Source organism: Tachysurus fulvidraco, chromosome 12 (assembly GCF_022655615.1).
Source record: "Tachysurus fulvidraco isolate hzauxx_2018 chromosome 12, HZAU_PFXX_2.0, whole genome shotgun sequence".
Lineage (NCBI taxonomy): Eukaryota > Metazoa > Chordata > Actinopteri > Siluriformes > Bagridae > Tachysurus > Tachysurus fulvidraco.
In genome coordinates, this window is record NC_062529.1 from 8,340,003 (window position 1) to 8,360,427 (window position 20,425).

The 20,425-nt window shown below is 36.4% G+C and overlaps 1 protein-coding gene across 1 annotated transcript in view; it reads left to right on the top strand.

Moving 5' to 3' along the window:
• Positions 1–1,096: 1,096 nt before the first annotated feature.
• The window catches only part of LOC113659284, a 33,181-nt gene continuing 13,852 nt past the window's right edge, over positions 1,097–20,425 (top strand). The window contains exons 1-3 of the mRNA XM_047821617.1: positions 1,097–1,105; positions 1,784–1,942; positions 19,490–20,396. Of these exons, the coding sequence (XP_047677573.1) occupies positions 1,097–1,105; positions 1,784–1,942; positions 19,490–20,396 (1,075 nt within the window). The remainder of the gene's footprint in view (positions 1,106–1,783; positions 1,943–19,489; positions 20,397–20,425) is intronic.

Below are 20,425 nucleotides of genomic sequence, written 5' to 3' on the forward strand. Positions count from 1 at the left end.
TATTATTATTATTATTATTATTATTATTATTATTATTATTATTATTGTTGTTGTTGTTGTTGTTGTTGTTGTTGTTAAAAACAAAAACAAAAACAACAACAATAATAATAATAATAGTAATTGCAGTGACACACAAATCAGTTGATTCAAACTATGACATGAACAATTTTACTTTACTTTACTTTATTTTATTTAAAACCATATTCATGTTAAAAAAAATAAATCTGTGTGTAACGGACAAGACAACAATTATAAAAACAGAATGTGATAAAAATAATCTATTAAAACCAAATGTGAAAAAATGTCTATTAACTATTATAGTAAAGCAAACTGATTGTTCATTCAATAAAAAAAACTACATTTTGTAAACTAAAATAATCATAAAAAGAGCACTAAAATTCAAGCACATAAATGAACATGATTAAAATTCATACACTAAAGTTATACCTTCTTTTTTTTTGGCTTCTCCTGTTACGGTTGCCAATATGCTAAAGATATATATTTCCGTAAGTATAATGTCCATTAATAAAAGTGGTATATAAATGAAACTGAAATGAATACAAACATATACAATCTTGAAATAGCTTCTTTGCTCTATGTCCATTTACAGATATGACACAATGTGCTATGTAGAAAACAATAATAATATATTCCAATCTATATGTTTCTAGATTACAATAATTTATACTTTGTACTTTGGCAGGGACTCTGACTGGTGTAAATTCTCTTTTAATTTTTAAACTGTAAACATTCATTCATTCATTCATTTTCTACCGCTTATCCGAACTTCTTGGGTCACGGGGAGCCTGTGCCTATCTCAGGCGTCATCGGGCATCAAGGCATTAAACATTAAATTTCACTATGTAGTGAATTTTTGGAACAAAAATACTTTGAAGGATTAAGATTAAGAAAATAAAAAAGTAAAAGCTTCATTTTTTTTTTTTTTTTTTTTTAATTGAAAACGATTTCCAGGTCCCTAGAAATGGTTTATGAATGGAGAGCTGTGCCAAAGGAACGAGTGTAAAGGATCACGCACCTGTGTCTAATTGTAGTATTAATTTGTCCTTTGTTGCAGTGAGCGACGAAGGAGATAAAAATGAATGAGGTGAGAGCCAAACAGAGAGAGCTGAGTTTACAGTGCCATGTGTGTGAATGTGAGAGTGTAGTTTCAGTTCCCTCTGTTCACATGTCAAAACCATTACAGCATGACATTGACCACGTCAACTGTTTTGTTCAAAAGGTCCGGTTTTTCTCAAACTTATTCTCTTCTACATAAGCAGGTGTTCAGACAACGCACCAATGGGTTCGCTCTAAAATGGATCATAAGGTTTTATACAAACTTGTGGAATCCATGCCACCTCTAGTACACACTGTCATTAAAACATTAAAGGGGACATACTGAATACTAAGAAAGTCTGGAGTTCATTTGATTGTTTCACGCAAGAGTTTAAGAGTTCAAGCAAGTTACGGTAAGTAATACAATTTGACTTTTGGAGCCCACTGTACGGCATGTAGGCTATACTGTACCTATGCTGTACGTACGCTGTACTGTATACTGCAGTACAATATTGTATATTCAATTATTTATGCTTTTTTTCCCTTATACCTGCTGGGTTCAGAGGTAAGGGCTGTGTTACAGTACACATAGCCAGAAGGCATTATTTACTATTTGGTCTGATGGTATGCTGTTTTGAAATTTGCCTTTACATGTGGCAGGAGTGATGGCAGAATGAGCAAATTAGCAGTAAACGAAGTGTAAAATCTTGTGCTTTGATTCATGCAGCATCACCTTTGTGAGTCGGAGGTGTACCGAAAGGTGACAAGAATGAGAAGGCGATTCAGTGCCACACTTCAAACAGACTTTGATGCTGAACCATGGTCGAAAAACCCGAACCTCCTATCGTCACTGGCACTTCCTGCCATCTCCGAGGAGTCGACCATAGTGAGTGCTCCAGGCCATGTTTTAAAGAAGATTGAAATATGAAAATGAGGAAAATGAAATGAAAATGAAATGAAAAAATAAAAAAATAAATCAGGACGAGAGCTGGCTAAATGATCTCTAGGTTTCAGTTAATTATATCATTCCAGCGAGTTGCTGTAAGTAATAAGTTTGTCATTGAAAAATGATTCATATTCATAGCTTAATGAATGATTCATAATGATGAATTCAAATGTATCAGAATAGAGTATCCTTCTAATATTACTTATATTAATATATCTTTAATTAATATATCTAATACTACCTCCACACAAATAATTCGAAAATCTTTTAGCCCGATTGATGATAATGAGACGATCTCCCCAGTTTAACCTGTTGCATTCCTGTGCTATTCATCCTGTTCTGTCTGTGCTGTGTAGCCTAATCATGTTTGTAATTTTGGCTTCAATTCTGGACACAGAAGTCAACAGGGCCTAGCATTGGCAACATTTTCTTCTTGTTGATAAACTGAAGGCAGTGAGCCAATCTAATTAGTTTTGTGCAGACCAGGCATGCAGCCAGCAGGAGAGACTGGAGAAACCAATCTTCAAGCAAGCCCACGATAAATATGCCATTTTTCCTTTCCAGTAGTATTAAAGGAAGGTAGGCAAATACATTTAAACATTTTATTTGCAATCTACACCACAGAGAGATACGGAGAATCGTCACGAAACATGCTAATGCCAACCGAGCCATGAGGCTATTACAGTTTAAGGCTGTATATGAAATGTCTGAGAATCCTGAAATCACAATTATGCAAACTGAATCATCTGCAAAGCCGTGGAGAAACATGCCAGTTTCGCTGACGTCTGGGTCTGATTGATGTCAGAACACACAGCATTTCTAAAGGCACTTTTTAAAGAAGATTTATTTATTTATTTATTTAAAGAAAGTACTTTTGGTTATAGACTACTGACTGCCTGATTGCATAGCTAATGTGCAACGAAATTAACAACTAATGTAAGTTTATATATATATATATATATATATATATATATATATATATATATATATATATATATATATATGCTGCACTGAAATGCTAGTAAGAGTCTCTCAATAATTTATATATGAATTACTGTGCTTATTTATTTACTTATTTGACTAGTTTGATCATAACTTTGTCCATTTGCACTAAATATTTTCATTTTAAAATATATTTCCATTTTCTGCTGTAAGGCCTGCTTAAATTTTGACAAATAACTTTGCATGCACATGGAGTAACCATGGCAACACTAACAGCTTTGTCAACACACAATTACATGTGTACTTTATATACAGATTATATACACAGATTACTAGATGACCTACCAAACAGGCAAAAACATCCTTGTCCATCAGGTTCCCAAGGTGAACTGTAAAATGTTTAGCGACTATAAACGTTCTACTGTCTACATCATAATTGTTTTCATGAACTGTGTAAATGTAAAAGTTTTTTTTTTTTTTAATTCAAACACAATCTGTAATAAGAAAAAAATGTTAGTCATTAGAAATAATAAGCTAGGATTGTACATTTGGGACACAAATCTAGTTCGTTCAGTTAGTTGCATGAGTGAGACTGTGCAATTATGTGCAGAATACGAGCGGCTAGCATAGAAAACTAGCATAGTCCAGGCTTTCCAGCTGCCAATTAAACCTGGTGGTATAATTAATGGCTACACTGATAACCACAGCACAGTGTATAGTATAGAGGTGTAACCCAATATCACTGCCTGTGTCTGTGCTTGTATTACTTTAGACTTCCGAATATCCAGATATTTTTGTTGTTGTATCCTGTGGGATCCCAGACCTGATGCACATAACCAGATGCACTTGCTTTTGGAAAGCAGGAAAAAAAGCATATAAAAAAGCGAATAATAGATCTGTATTCGATGAGAAAACGTTATCATTCTGAATAATGCATTCATATTGTATTATTTTCCAAGTGCCATTATAAATTATGAAATATACATATTACTTCAAAAGTAATGCACACAACTGTAACTGTGTCACCACTAGGCACTGCAATCAAACACTTAACATATCTTTTCTCCCTTTTTTTTTTAAAAAAAGGGACTTGTTAAAGCCTACATAAGGACAAGAGACACATAACTTTCTGTCTCTTTCTCTTTGACTTTCTCTAAATCTCTTGTAACCACCATTTGGGTTGACACTAAAGAACATCAATATCGAACACAGAGAGAACACAAAATGACATTTTGTATTTTTCATTGTTTTTGTGTTCTGCTGATGTCTTCTTTTTCCCCCACATTGTCTTCTGTAAATGTATTGCTGACTGTAATGAGAGTTGATTCAAGCAATACAATGATGCTGTGGGTCTAGAAAGTAAAGTGGTTTATTGCACTGACACCGAGAGGGCGACAACATGTTAGGCCAACATGCCGCCATAGCTCATTACTATGAGGCAAATTGATTTGTCCTGTCAGAGCAAGACACACTTTTGCCCTTAGCTTCAGCAAACTTAATTCTGCCCTACTATTTCCATCATCAAGCCTTATGTGCCTGCCTTCTTTGTGGTTGATAATAGAATATATAGAATGTTTGGCAGCATGGCTAATCCCTCCATCAATCACCCTGTCATCAGGATCGTACATTCAGACACAGGAAAAAAATACTCTCTGCCTGAAATCTACAGTATGATTCAAGTAAAAATGCAGCCTTGTCTAGGCTTAAACACAACAAGGAGTGAAATGATACTCTGTTGTATGTTATCACTGCTGATAAATGGGACACCCTAGACTTCCCACTAGGGAAAATAGCCGATAGGACCTCTTTTGTGCACACCAAGAGCCAACTCAGGGGGGTTGCATTGACAATCAAACAAATGTTGCTTTGTTTTGTTTCCTTTTACATTGTCATGTGTGTGTTTTTATATTTTGTGTCTTGTCTCCACCTTGGTCTTGTGATTGGTGTAGCTCTTTTATAAGTTTACTCACTTTTATATTTATTGTTCTGACATCTCTCCCTGGCAGAACAGTATACAGTATATCTATAGGTTTATATTCCTAAACCCTCCTGAACCTCATAGTGAAGTCTCTACATTTTAAATGTGTGTTCCTGATCCATGGTTTTCGTATTTCTTAGTTCCTTGGTTCCTTTGGTTCTCCTCCTGTTTATGACCCACACCCATATTTACGTTGATGTTTATGGATTATTCTCACGTGTTGCTGCCTCTGCTATGAACAAATGCCGATTGTTGGATGACGCTTAATAAACACATGGTTGCGTCCCGCCTCTGCACACCACACATTGCAATGGCTTTTCATTCTGCTGTGTGTGACCTTCCGAGAGAATTATTTGGTCTGCCCCAAAACTCTCCTCTTTACATTCAAATTGTTATCCTGGGTTATTTTACCCAAAGGGGAATGTGCGACCAAGTATTGTTTCTCATCCTTTTGTAAGATATACAGGTCTGTTCTTTATTTGGTTATTCTGGTCGCGTAGTATGCTCATGGGTATAATAAAAGGTTAGCAGAAAGTTCCATTTACTCCCACACCACTGCATGGTGGATATATTATTTCCATCTGTCTTTGAATCCATTCCACCTGCATCCTATGTTTGCTTCGTCTCCATTCAGTCTATTGGTCGTTTTGCAGGTAATTTCCTCCAATATCGATTTATTTTTGTTTAACTGACTTCTTTTTAACCATATAGGCATTATTTTTAGGAAAGAGTAAGTGAAATATTCAGTGAGAGTGTAAAGTGCTGGACATTTGGTGTAGACATGTACCCCTGGCCAGCAAACATCAAACCTGGTGCATTCATATTTAAAATAAACCACTGAGCAAGCAGAGTTCCATGCAAAGCAAGCCTCTGAGACAGGCCACAATTTTGTGAAAAATGTTGCATATCAGATTGTTATATAAAGCTCACGTTTTGATTATTGAGAAAAGTAAATTCATTCATTCATTCATTTTCTACCGCTTATCCGAACTTCTTGGGTCACGGGGAGCCTGTGCCTATCTCAGGCTTCATCGGGCATCAATGCAGGATGCACCCTGGGCGGAATGCCAACCCATTGCAGGGCACACACACTCTCTCAATCACTCAGACACTCACACACTATGGACAATTTTCCAGAGATGCCAATCAACCTCCCATGTATGTCTTTGGACCGGGGGAGGAAACCCACGAGGCATGGGGAGAACATGCAAACTTCACACACACAAGGCGGAGGCAGGAACCCCCAACCCTGGAGGTGTGAGGCAAACCTGCTAACCACTAAGCCACTGTGCCCCCCATCCTTTTCATTAACCGTTATAAATTGGAATCAGTTCATTCATTCATTAAATCATTCATTCATATTCAATATTAATATTGTCCTGGTGAGGGTCATGATGCATGCAGAATTTACTTTCATATCTAAGAGATATGAAATATTTAACATTTCCTGTTTACCTACTGGCATGATTTCTCAGGAAGCCCCCCTTGGACACAGGGGGAACATGCAAAACTGATCCTGAGCGATTCCCCGCTCAGGATCGGCACAGCGTCACTGAAATTAAAAAACAAACTCACACCCAATGTAGACAGTTCTCCACCACACCAACAGAGGGCAACCTCCCCAAGATTTAGAGTTTTCTTTATCATGTGTGTTTGCACATTTTATTTTGCAAATTCCATGATTAACTGCTCTTTGTAATGGCACAATGAAATATTTTATAATTAAGTATCTGGATTATGTCTTATGGGTGCAGGGATCCTCTCTATACAAAGAAATACATTTCAGACAATATTGCTCTTGTATATAATTGTTGTGCTCTCAGTTAAGAAGTATCACTATTATGCCACTGACCTTAGTGTGATTGTACACTGAATAAGTGTCATTCATCCTACTCCATTACTCTACAATCCACTAAATTATTTCAATGTGATAAGGAACCTTAATTGGTCACTGAGCATTTACTCACTCATTTTAGAAATAAGCTGTTATCAAAATTGGCTGCATGTCTTGACATTGTAGCATAAATTGTTTAGTACCATTAGGTTACTTCATGCTATGTTGTACAAATACCCTAACTTTCATTCATTCATTCATTTTCTACTACTTATCCAAGCTTCTCGGGTCACGGGGAGCCTGTGCCTATCTCGGGCATCATCTGGCATCAAGGCAGGATACACCCTGGACGGATTGCCAACCCATCGCATCAGGCAGAATTCATCCATCTAATGTGACATTTTTTGTATCTAAAGCTTATAGACAGTTATACTTATAGTGTTATTACTAATAAGAAATATAAAGTACTAAATATGGCAACAAAACTGAAATACAGCTTAGTGAGACTTTTTTATTATTACTTAAGAACTCAATTGTTTGAATTGTTTTAGAAATGACAGGGTGTTATACAGTATAACATTTAAGTAGCACAGAATTCTGTTTTTGGTGTGTTTTACTGAGACACTTTGAAATGTGCTCATTATCTCTGGGATCGCAAGACAAAATTAATTAAAGGAGTCTTTGCTCGGTACATTGGGAAACATATTCTTAATATAACACAGGAGGCTACGAGTGAATTAATATTAAAATGTTTTTGGTCAGGAGTCATGCATAAAAACTGCTTGGTCAAGCAGGAATGAAACTATTAGAGAAGTTTATCCATTTAATTTGTCTAATGGCCAGATGGAGGACCGGATGTTTGGGGGCAGCTTGATCATAAATCTGGGGAGCATCTGTTACAACCTCTGGGTGATGGTGAAAGGAAGGATGAAAACACAAAAAGAGACAGGTGGAAAGTATTTTTTCATTAGAAGTTCTACCATGCAGATGCCAATAATTATAGGCTAGGGAACAGTTAGGAGCTGTCAAAAACTGTGACAGAAAGACAGATAGAACCGAAAGCATAAGACATGAACAGAAACAGGTCAGGACCAAGGCTGCCAGATTGGCTTAATTGTTTATAAACCATTTGTTCTGTTAAGCAAATTTACTACAAATAATTTCAACCTCTAACCTCCAAATGAAGCATAAAAAAAAAATGAAATTATGAGTAATCAGCAAAGAGTCACCCCTACAAACAGTTAGACCGACTTGATTAGTTCCAACTGGATATTTGTGTCATTGTGACCTCAGATGTTAGATTTGACCTTCTGGCAGGGCACTAAAATCATCACCAAGTGAACCACCCTAATTAACTACAAAATTAAAACTTGGTAAATAATTACATAGTTCAGGCATAATACATGACCAACTTAGATAGCATTACAAACCATAGCACTTCCCTGAGGCAGACAGTTTATGCAACACTCAACACTAGTAAGACTCCATACTCTATAATACTCTTTGCAAGGTGTGGTTCTAGACCTTTTTTAGGGTGGCTCCAGCCCCCCTGTCTGTGATCTCAGCCACCCTAAAACTAATTTTTACTTTCAAAAATAAAAGTTACGTTAAAATGCAGGATATGTCGTCGATGGGAATGAAAGTTATTTATCAGTTTCATCCATTTTTTACTTTGCTTTTAAGCACGTGCGGTGTAGTCTTTCAAAAGTGCGTCATCAGCTGTCTGCTTTATTTGAACGGAGAAGCACAGAGTCAGTAAGAGCTGGAGGCGTTTATCTATAACGTTAATCGGCGGAAAGCCGCAAAGACAGCAACCAAAAGCAGTGAAATTTCACTATTCTTATTACCAGAGTTGTAGCACAAACAAAATATTAATGCAAACAATCCATACAATACTAAATAAAAATAACATTTATTGATTTTGTTTTTGTTTTGTGAATATTTTTTTATTAATGACTGCATTCATTGGACACACTGTTCGTAGAGAATGCACACATACATGAACTGATCTGATTCAAAACTGGCATCATTACATCATGCATAAAATTTTGGTGTCCACTTTTGCCATTTTAAATAATACCATAACTTTTGGCTTACTATGTAGTCATATAATATATAATATAAAACTCTTCTTCTTTTAAATTCTCACCGAGGGCTAAAACCCCTAAAGATGAAATCCTAGAACCGTCCCTGCTCTTTGCAAAGCTAAATTAGACACTTTTTACTTAGGGTGATAATATTGATGCTACATTTATTGTACTACACTACACAGTTTGCATAGATTAAAGTCCAGTGTTGCAACAGCTAATTTTGCATATGATTTCCTGTGTATTTATTGACCTGAATTTGTCTCACACTTTTATGTGTTAATACTTTATGCAGTCTTGTGTATTGTACTAATGTATTATGTGTTGCTCCATGGTCCTTGAGAAATGACATTTTATATTGCTCTATGGGATGACAATAAGAACTCGACTTCAATTGATTAAATCACCACTTTTTTTGGTAGATATGCTGAGTACTAAAAGTTTCCTCCAGCAGCCTCTGTCAGTTCTCCCTTAGAGTCTCTTGGTCTTGTGATTATCATTTAGTCTATGACCTTGGTTTGGTACATTACCACCTATAAGCATTTCTTTGGTGCTAAAAGATGAGTGAAGTGCTATGCTAAGGTATAATGACCATAAAGCACAAAAACATTTATATAAGCTTTTTTTTTAGGTTGGTATTCTTCTCCCAAGCCACCCCTGTCAGGAAAAGGCAAGAAGGACCACAGGCATGAAGGATACGCTAGAGATTCACAAACATTTGTCCTGCAGACAAATCAGTTATGGCATTGGAAATCACAGCAGTAAGAGGTGTAACTGGTCATTTTCAGGGAGATTTATCATCCAAAGATAAAAAAAAATGACGTCTAATATCTAAATATAAATATGTAGCATTTGAAACGGAGGCAATTAGCGGCTTACGTTTTACTGAGGCTTCTCTAGGATACCAACAAATTACCTAAAAATCAGATCAATTCAGAGTAACGACAGCACATTTACACGTTAAGGTTTGAGATACCAAAATAAAAAATAAAAAAACTATCTTGTATTTCCACTCTATTGCTTAGGCATGAGAAAGCAGGTCCACTGAGCACAGCCAGAATAATAGCACACTTCACTAAAACCTGCATGCAAGTTTCTGCTGTTTGCTATTTCACTGGAGCACTCCAATCCTCACTTCTTTTTCTGAAAATATGCAATACACCTATTGCTCCTTCCTCAGCCATCGTTGTCTGAGTGTGATTATGCTTGCCTTGACCGTATCACAGCTATAGATATGACAATATGTTTTTGAAAAAAAAAAGATAGCTCTGCACAATGTAGACATACAGTACTATGTGATCATAATTACGTACTGTAATGCCACTTATTGGAGTGTGAGGCCACTTGATGGCTAGACAGTCTTTCTGCCAACTTGATGGCCAGACACACATTCTCGATTATGCTGTATTTACACACTCAGACTGAGAGCTTAGGTATGATGTACAGCACAGCATGTTACTGTACATTGTCCCCAGCCAGCTGTCCGATGTGTCAGTCTGTAAAATAAACCTGAATGCCCTGAATGATATACAAAGAATTAGGCACAAAATCTCACCTCTTTTTGCACTAGGGTCTTGGGCAGGCCACAGTCCTAGCACTTGTCCAAGTACTGGCCTAGGTTTTAATCCCACACCTGTGTAACTGGAGTCACCAATCTGCAGGGAAGAAGAGACGGACATGGGGGGAGATGGGGTTTAGGGAATGTCTGGGCATGGGGACTGGTTTCAGGGGAAATTACTCCATTTCCATTGGGCTGGAATTGGGCAGGGTGGGAAGAAAAGGGTGAAAATTGAAAAGGGGTGTGGGGGTCATCTGCCTCCGATAAGTCATCAAGTTTTCTTTTGCTAATTGGACCACCTCTTTTAGCATATCAGAATGGTGGCACCGAACCAATTCCGCAGTCCTTTTCGGTAGCTGGACAATGAACTCCTCCATCACCACTAACTACATTATGTCTTCCCCACACTCCTCTGCCAAAAGCCACCTTTAACAAGCATCTCAAAGCTATTGTCTAACTGTGAATGAGGAGCCAACTTACTATGTCACAAAGTGGAAGCTTATGGCTGTATCTGAAAACTGTTGTGCTGCAAGCTGAGCTGCTCCAAAAGTACTAGCAAACAGACCACTCACGGCAAGTTTGACCAGTCCCACAAAGTACAGTATGAGTTTAGTGTGGGACAGGAACCCGAGGTACCAATAGGAAACCTCCAGCACAGGTTTTGCACACGCCCCAACCCTGGAGGTATGAGGCAGCTGGGCTTTTATTATTATTATTATTATTATTATTATTATTATTATTATTATTATTATTATTATTATTATTATTATTATTATTATTATTATTCATTTTAGGCAACATGATTCCAGGGTACATTGGTACAGTGACTCTGTAATGTTTTATGGTTCTGTGAACAAGAGTATCGTGGGAATCAAATATCTCTGCAATACAGAGATGGAGTTTACTAGCAAACACCCCTAATCCATCTCGTAGCCGTAAAGGCATGAGTTATGCAGGTAAGATTTTCTGATATCTGATATATATATATATATATATATATATATATATATATATATATATATATATATATATATATATATATATATATATATATATATATATATGCCATAAAGGTATGATGTGGTGGCACACAAGAGAGTGCAAAGAGCTTACTTTAATAGAGTACACAACCTTTTCTATAACTTTACAGTCGGAGAAGCTTGTTGTCTTTGTTTCTCTTTTTCAATTTATTTTACTCAATTACATTAACTTGGCCTTCATTAAATTGCATTTACATATAAATGTTGGATGTAAGTAGTTTTAGAACAGGAATTGAGTTTGGAAATCTTCATTAACTGAGTCAGGGTTTATCTCAGGGCAACCATCTTTTACAAGAGAAAAAAAAACAACAGAAAAACTTTTCTCTCCAGCGTTGCATAACAATATATAAAGGCTAAGATATTTTTACACATCTTATGAAAATCTGGAACTGTTGTCAGCCTGATTCGAATGATTTAACTTGTCCAACCTGACATTAGAGATTCAAGAAAACAATGTTAAATAAATAAAAGTCGGTCAGTGCATATGGTACAGCCTATACTCATGAATAAATTGAAGCCTTTGTTTGGCAGCAGCACTGAAACCTGACCTGTGTTCACCTGAGCCTTTACACAAGGCTGATCTGTTATGTGGAAGAGCATGCTTCAACTTCTAAAGACACAAAAACTTCACAGGAGGAGAATGATGGCAAAGAATCACCTCGGGATACTGGAGTCCAGCTGGTGGATATTTTAGCCTAGAGAGGAAAGAAGAAGCACATGAGAACCAGAGGAGTCAAACTTAAAGAGCTGAAAGCAGGTTTCTTGGGGTGCTTCATTGCTCATTTATGAACCTTTTTATACGCCAACAGAATTAAAAATGAAAGAAACCAACAAAAAGGTGCTGATTTAATAACTCCTTAGTTCAAGGGTCCGTGTGGGAGTCAGCTTTGACGTCATGAGCAGAGATCCAACTTGTGAGCCTGAGCCACTTCACCATGACTTGAACCTGAAATGGGGCTCTGAGACCAAGCTGATGGATTTATGGAGGTGAAACGGAGGTGAGAAAACCAGCACTGGGTGCACACCAAGTGCACAGTCCCAGGACTGTGTCCAAGATAAGGGCGCCTCTGTCAGGGAGAGTGAGACACTGTTTAAACTGCACTCAATAAGGCAGTGGCATTTACTATAAATACTGTAGCACTGTACTGTATGTGCCTTGGAATGAGTAAACCTTTACTTAGACAGGTAAGAAGTTTTTTAATAAATAAAATGTATGAGAGTAAATATGGTCAAAATTTACATTCAAAATACAGACTAACTAAGTAATAGCACATAACAGGGGATGCTGTTATAGAACAATGATCAATGATAGAGTGGTGTGATCAGTTTTTTCTTTCAACAATTACAATGTTCACTTGTTAAAGAATGTCACAAAATTTTTTATACATATATAATTCAATTTGTGAAAAATGTTTGTAGCATGTTGCAATTTTTTTTGTTGCATGTCATGTTATATGTTTTATCCTTTTATAGTTATATATTTACATGGTGTGTGAAGTGGGACAACTTTTTAGAAACAGGTCAGTCCCCATATTTTAAAGCAGATGAAATAGTTGTTTTCCTTACCAGTCTCATTTAAAGTTAATGAGACACTAATGCCATGTTACCTGAGCATTGTCCTGAGTACACTCTCATGGCAGGAAACATACTGATCATTGCAAATACACTGGCGACTCCTTTCATAAAGGACAGAAACATCACTATGCAGTTACGATGATACATACTGTAATGTTTTTTGTTTCATCTACTAAGTACCTGTGAATGACTTGTTCTCATAGAAATGTCGTTACTTGGAGTCTCTGCTCATGAGTGCCTTATGGGGATATATAATAGACATAAAATAACAAAGATACATCAAGATCTAGATACATATTTATACATGCACACAATTAGTCAAGCTTGAAAAACATAGCCTGAATATCCCCAAAAAGAAAAATGTTAGTAATATAAATCAGTTGTACATTTCTGACTGCAGTCATTACACTTAGTTTAATTAATTAATTCTAAAAGGGATTATTTCTCCTGTAGACTCCTGCTCGGTTCCATATAGAGACTATGCCAGGTTTTATGTACAGCATGAGTTCTCTGCTTTTAACCTAATATACTCAACTTTTCAAAAGTGTTACATAAACAGTATTTCCTTTTAGCTTCCGAGGGATTATGAGGCTGCAAGATGTAGTGTTTTGCTGCTGGCACAATGCTGCTCTGTTATTTTTTGACCCCCTATGGCAGTGTGTATCTGTCATACTCCCTCTAGAAAGATACCCCTTTTGGCTATGTCTCCATTATTATCTCCATTATTATCACTTGGTAGATGATTCATTCTAAATTTGTTCATGAGGCAATTAATATATTGTCATGAAAATATACAATTTTATATGTAAACCTTGATTAAAAATAAATATTATATTATAATATACCAATATACAGTATGTACTGTATATTACACACACAGAGACACACACAACAGGAAAAGTTCTCCATAAAGTAATATAATATTTGTCTCTGAGTGCACTTGCAAACTGTATTTAGATTTTTTTTTATGACAACGTAGGACTCATTTTAATGTGCTAGTACTTGTCTATCTGTTATCCCCAGAAACTGCTGAGTTCCTGGGATTTTCAAATACAAATGTTCTTAGAGTTCCCACTGAATGGTGCAAAAACATAGAGCAGATGGTCTGTAGGCTGAAACATCCTATTAATGAAAGAGATCCTAGAACAATGACCAGGCTGATTTGAGCTAACAGAAAATCTTTAGAATTTAAAATAAACACTCTTTACAACCATGGTGAGCAGAAGTACATTTCAAAATGCACAATTCATCAAACCATGAGCTGGATGGACTGGAAAAAGACAGATATTTTCATCTTCGGCTGCACAGTTTCCATGAGCATGCGACTTCTCTTTATCCAACTCAATGTTTTTTGTTTTTCACACCATTCTGTGTAAACTTTAGCAATTGCTGTGTGTGAAATACTCAAAACAGCCCATCAGGTACTAACATCCATGCCATCATAATCACCGCGATTACCAGCAGATGGAGATTGGATAATGAGCAGGTGAAGATCTTCCAGGATTAACCTGCCCACTCTGTATGAGTCTGTGCCCACTGTAGCCTTAGATTCCTGTTCATGGATGACAGGAGTAGAACCTAATGTCATCTTCAGCTGCTGTATCCATCCACTTGAAGATATGTTTCCTATTTTGAGATGATGTTCTACACACCAATTGTTTAAATACTTTTTTAAAGAGTTCTTATTTGAGTTACTATAGACTTCTTGTCAGCTCAAATCATTCTAGCCTTTTCCCTCTCATACTGTACCACAACGTATTTCTGCCTTCTGAACTACCTCTCACTGTGTTTTTTCCCACACCATTCGAAGTAAAGTCAACAGACTGAAAATCCCAGGAGATTAGCAGTTTCTGAAATATTCAAACTCAAAAACATTCTCATTCTCCAAATACTATGCCTATGACCAGGTCAACGTCACCAAGGTCACATCTTCTACAGTACTTCAATTGTCATGTTTAATGTAACTGTAAACTGAAGCTCTTGACCTGTATCTACATTCATTTTTATTTGCATCGATTTGCAACCACGTGGTTGGCTGTCTGGATAATTGCATAAATAAGCAAGTGCAAGTGATTTTATAGAATTGAAGTCATTTTAATTTAATAACATCAGCAGTAGGACTCATTCGATGTTTCAGAATATTTTGCCAAAGATTCTCGAACACTCTGTTTTTTAGGGAAGTGTTGACTCAATGATTAGGGCTTTGGTTGTGAGTTCAAATCTCAGTTCTACTATGTTGGTGCTGTTGGGTCCTTGATCAAGTCCCATTAACATTCTACTGCCCTCTTGCAAAAGAACAAAGCAAATTGAATATGTGACTGTTATGTATAAAATATAACACCGATATGTCTTTGCCAGAAACCCACTTCATGTGTGTTTATTCCACACTCCTACCATGCATGTCTTTGGACCGGGGGAGGAAACCGGAGTACCCGGAGGAAACCCCCGAGGCATGGGGAGAACATGCAAACTCCACACACACAAGGCAGAGGTGGAAATCGAACCCCCAACCTTGGAGGTGTGAGGTGAACGTGCTAACCACTAAGTCACCATGCCCCCCTGATTAAATCTTTCTAAGGTTATATTGCTCACATGGCTAATGCTGCACAGGGTAGTTATAAAGCTGATAAATGGTCATTTAGAAGAAATACCTAAAGACATGCATATTCATTTTCAAGGTAATTGCCACTTCTTATGAAACTAATGACAATTCAAAGTATTATTGATAGCTGATTATTTCATTCAGTTACTGTTCGTTCGTGATGTGAGAACTCTTTACAGCAGATTAGAAACGGTGCACAGATCTCTATCACCTGCTCTCCAATAGTGCAGAACCTTACAAGTCACATGGGTGTACTTTTTTCAATATGAATCAGAATGTCAGGCAATAGTGCAGACTGTTCAGTCTCCTCTGATCAGTAATCTGCCTTTACAGATGCACAGACCATATATTATCACTTTACACTCAGGAGAAGGAGACAGGTAAAGCATAATACCCAGAAAGAGCAAGATCTGACCAATTCCCCTCACTGGTTAAACACAGATAAAGCAGAACCAGTAAAAAAAAAAGGGTTTTTGGCACAGAATCCACAGTTTTCTCTTTCAGTGGAATTGTTTACGGTTGCCTGCTCCACTCTCCCACAGGGTATTTTGGTGCTTCACTGAAAGCTAAAGTAAAAATGATGAGTTGTTTCACTGGGGATTTCGGGTGGGGGGAATTAATGCGTTTGGAGTGTGTACAAAGCTTGGCTTGGCATGGGTATTTGTTTAAAGTGCATGGGTGGCTGCCGTGCAAATAATTTGTCATTAAACGGATGTCCATTTAAAAGCCAACCTCTCAGGATATGGATTTAATGCCTGTTTAAACCATTTGTTGGGCATGACAGAAGAGGACCGGTCTGATGGAATTACAGTGTGAGGGCATTCAGTGAGATTTATTTTTTGGTCCATTAGCGGTTAATATAAAATGTTGCACCAATTCTAACTTCAAATTGATTTATAACAGTCAAAGGTTACTAAGTATATGATGTTTATTAATGTATTTAGACAGATGTATAATAATTCCTTTACTCTAGTTTATGAGCCATAAAGAAAGGAAGATTGCACATAGTAGATATATAATGGTTATGGTACCAACTAGACATCTTAATTTTAACTGTTAACGTGTTAATAGAGCTGTGTACTACGGTGCTGCCTCACAGCTTTAGGATCCATATTTCCATTGTGAGCTTCTGAGCATTTTCTTGCCATGCTTACATCGGTTTCTTTCAGATCTTATCAGATCTAACATTAATTAAATGATGATGTTGTTGTTTTTAATTATTTTAGGTAACATACTTTATATATATATCTTTACAGCATATATGTATATATTTGTGATATATATCATAATCCATCCTCACCATAATATAATAATAATACAAAACAATATGAAAAGTTTGTTGTTATTATTGTTGTATTGTCACTATTTCAAAAATGTTTATTTTATATGTAAAAAATAGAGGTCTAGATAAATATGTGTACATTTGCATACATAAAAAAAGCCAAAAGACTAGTCTTTGGATGATGTTAGATTTTATTATTTTTTGTTTACATATATTTCACTATAAAGATCTAAATATATTTAGATAATATTTATTAGATAGATAATATTTATATGTAAGTTGTTGGAAAATCAGTTCTTTGGGAACTTCTAACTTACAATAGGCTGTAATAAACATACAATTTTTCAGTATAAAATCTAATGTTAGTACAAAAATACAACATTTAAAACATTTTGGTACATTCCTCTATAAAGTTTAATCAATAAATGATTAAGAAATACAATTAATGATAATGAATCAAAACAGTAAAATACTTGATGTTTCAAAGGCTTGGAGAATAAGTGCAGATTGATATACAATTCATTGTTTTGGTTGATGTGACCAAAATGGTCCACTTGTGGTGTTTTTTCAAGTGTTTTAATTATTTTTCTTTTTAAGTGATTAAGATTTTAAATATGAATATTTTAACAATACTTTGTTAACGGAAGCCAAATAAGCCACAATTACCTTAGAACATTGAAACATCATCATTACCAGCTGGCAAATGTAATTATTAATAATTGATATGAGACAGATGAAAGCTACTTTGCAAAATATCTTGTTACAATCTTCAGGTGGAGACACACTGATGTACTTTTTTTTTCTAGACAGAACTGTAAAAAGTCATATAAAACAGCTTGCATACTCCATCTAAGCCCATGCAATATAGGAGTGATATGGTGAGTATCATTATCCAGGTGGATGTTGAAAGAATTCTTTTGAATTCTTTCAATGGGACTCCCAAATTGAAGATTTACAAGTCAGTTCTCACCAGATATAAATGTAGTAGGTTTTTGGTTGTATGCCTTTTTTGTTTTTGTTTTTGTTTTTGTTCTTTGATTTGTGAGAATTTTCATAATAATTTGCATTGTAGAGATCTGACGGTGCTACAGTAACTAACAGTAAATTATTATGATGTTTTCATATAATGGGCTCAGTTAGCTTAAAGAAAACAGTATTCATCCCTAGACAATGCCTTTGTATTAATTCTCAATTACAAAACCTGAAATTGTTCATTGTCTCATTCTGTGCATGCTGAATAATCCAACTGGGGCTAACAAGACAAAGGCAATGATTGTTGATGTCTTTACCAGCCAGTAATTTATTTTCCAGTGTCTGTACATGTCTTAAATAAATTGACCTATAAATGTTTCACATTTTCTAATTAACTTACTGTTATATTAATTGTCTATACTGTGATTAAAAAATAGCTTGCATATAATGTAGCGTTAGTAGTAGAAACTCAGAAAATGAGTTTCTAATAACTAATAACTAATACCTAATAACAACTAATAACAACCTATTTTCAAACAAGATCAGGTCAAGAGGCAATCCCTATTCAATGCCACAGGTTTATCTAGTGATTTGCGAGTCAACAGAATAAGGTCATCCTGCATATGGACTAGAATTCTTTTTGTGCAGATTTGGACCTATATATGATACAGCAGATGTGCTTCCTGTCATTAACAAGGCTCGGTAAAAATGTCCAGCCTTAATGCTTACATTTCAAAAGCCACACGAAGACATAAAAGTTGCTTCAGCATCAGAAAAGACACATGATTTTCTCCAAGTTGGGGAATGAAGGTCACCATAGTTCACACACATTTCTGATGTGTGACATTATCTGTACCATTTATCTCTTTTCCTTCTCAATATCTTTGCAATATATCTGATAGTAGAAATGGTTCTGCACATCACAGACACACTGTCTCCCCTTTTATTAGATTTCATTCTGCTTACTTGCTATTAAAAAATCTTTTGATGTCTTGTAGAGCGTTGGTAAACTAGCCCAAACTGTGCACTTTAAAAGTTGCTCATTAAAATGGTGAAAGATGTTATGATCTTGGCAACATCTTGTGCCAGACTGACTATATAAATTCTGTCTGTCATTGTTTTAGACTATGAGAAAGTGAGCCTGTCTGTGAGAATTCCACAAGTTTGTTCCCACAATAAACAGACCATATGCAGGCTGCCGTTTTCTGCAAATCAGCAACTCTGTTAAGAAAATCAAAGCCAGATGCAGGCTGGGTAGATTAGTAACGCTCAGCAGATAATGGTGAAATGTCCTTGTGACTGACTTGAACTTGTTTCTTTTTCCAGGAAATATGTTTTGAAAATTTAGAATTCTCTACTTTATTTGCACTTTTCCCTTTTAAAATTTTATGCAAGGGTTTTTATAATTACCCTCTGTGTGTGATTCATCATAAGAATCTTCAGAGATGACCCACGTCCATTCCAAAAAAAGAAGCTTATTTGGTTTATTACCTCCAGTTAGATTGTGTTAGATTGTTGTTAATTGTAGATGGTCATGGTGTATTTTGACAGTATGTATAATGTTTCTGTTTATTTGATTCCTTGAGACACTAATACTGAAACTCTAACACATTGCAGGTAGAGTATACAGAGTCCTATCCACTCCCTCAAATAAATGCCCTCACATCACTGGGAAGTTTGAGGAGCCAAAAGGAGAGAAAGCAGGACATCAAGAGGTGGATGAAGACCACAGCCACTTTCTTACGAGCAACCGGTGGCAACAACCCACAGAAACCCCAAACCAAGGGTGTCATATCACCTGATGGTCAGATTCACTGTTGCAGACCTTCATCTGGATTTATATCCATCACCATCTCCACTCATAAAATTCCAAGTCCCATGAAACAGCCCTACCAGATCCCACCATCCCATAGCATTTGCTCACTGGTGAAGAATGATAAAGCATGCAGTGATTCCCCAGTGCTAATCAGCTGCAAAGCAACCATGGTGAAGGTGACTGAGTGCAGAAAAAGATATGAGGCAGACCAGGAAAACACTTTATTCTCACACTCAAAACGACCCACCTTTTCTTCTACTGTTCACCTGGAAATTCTCTCAAGCCAGTCCCACAGTTCTGCATTTTACCTCTACAAATTGCTCACTATTCCTGTCTGCATCCGAAAAGACAACAGGCATTCTGTACACAGGTCATCTCACTTTCTATCCATTACAAAGCTACAATTGTTCTCCAGCTTGGAGAAACCACAAGATGCAGCCAGACAACTGCTCAAGCCTTCTGAACGAAATATTATAGATTGTAATGGAACAGTAGAAAAAACCCATCGTGCTGACATGGTCATTGTCAAACCCAGGACTTCCAGGGGTGACAACAGCTCTGATTCCCTGGTGCAGCTAGCCAATTTATCACCATTGCCATTCAGAGCAAGGTGCCACTCATCCTCAGAGGCGGTCAGAGTGAATGAAAAGGCTAATGATGTCTCAGGGACTCTGTGGAGCAATCAAATGGGGCACGTTGAAGGCCCAGGTAGGATCTCAGCTGCCTTTCTTGCAGCA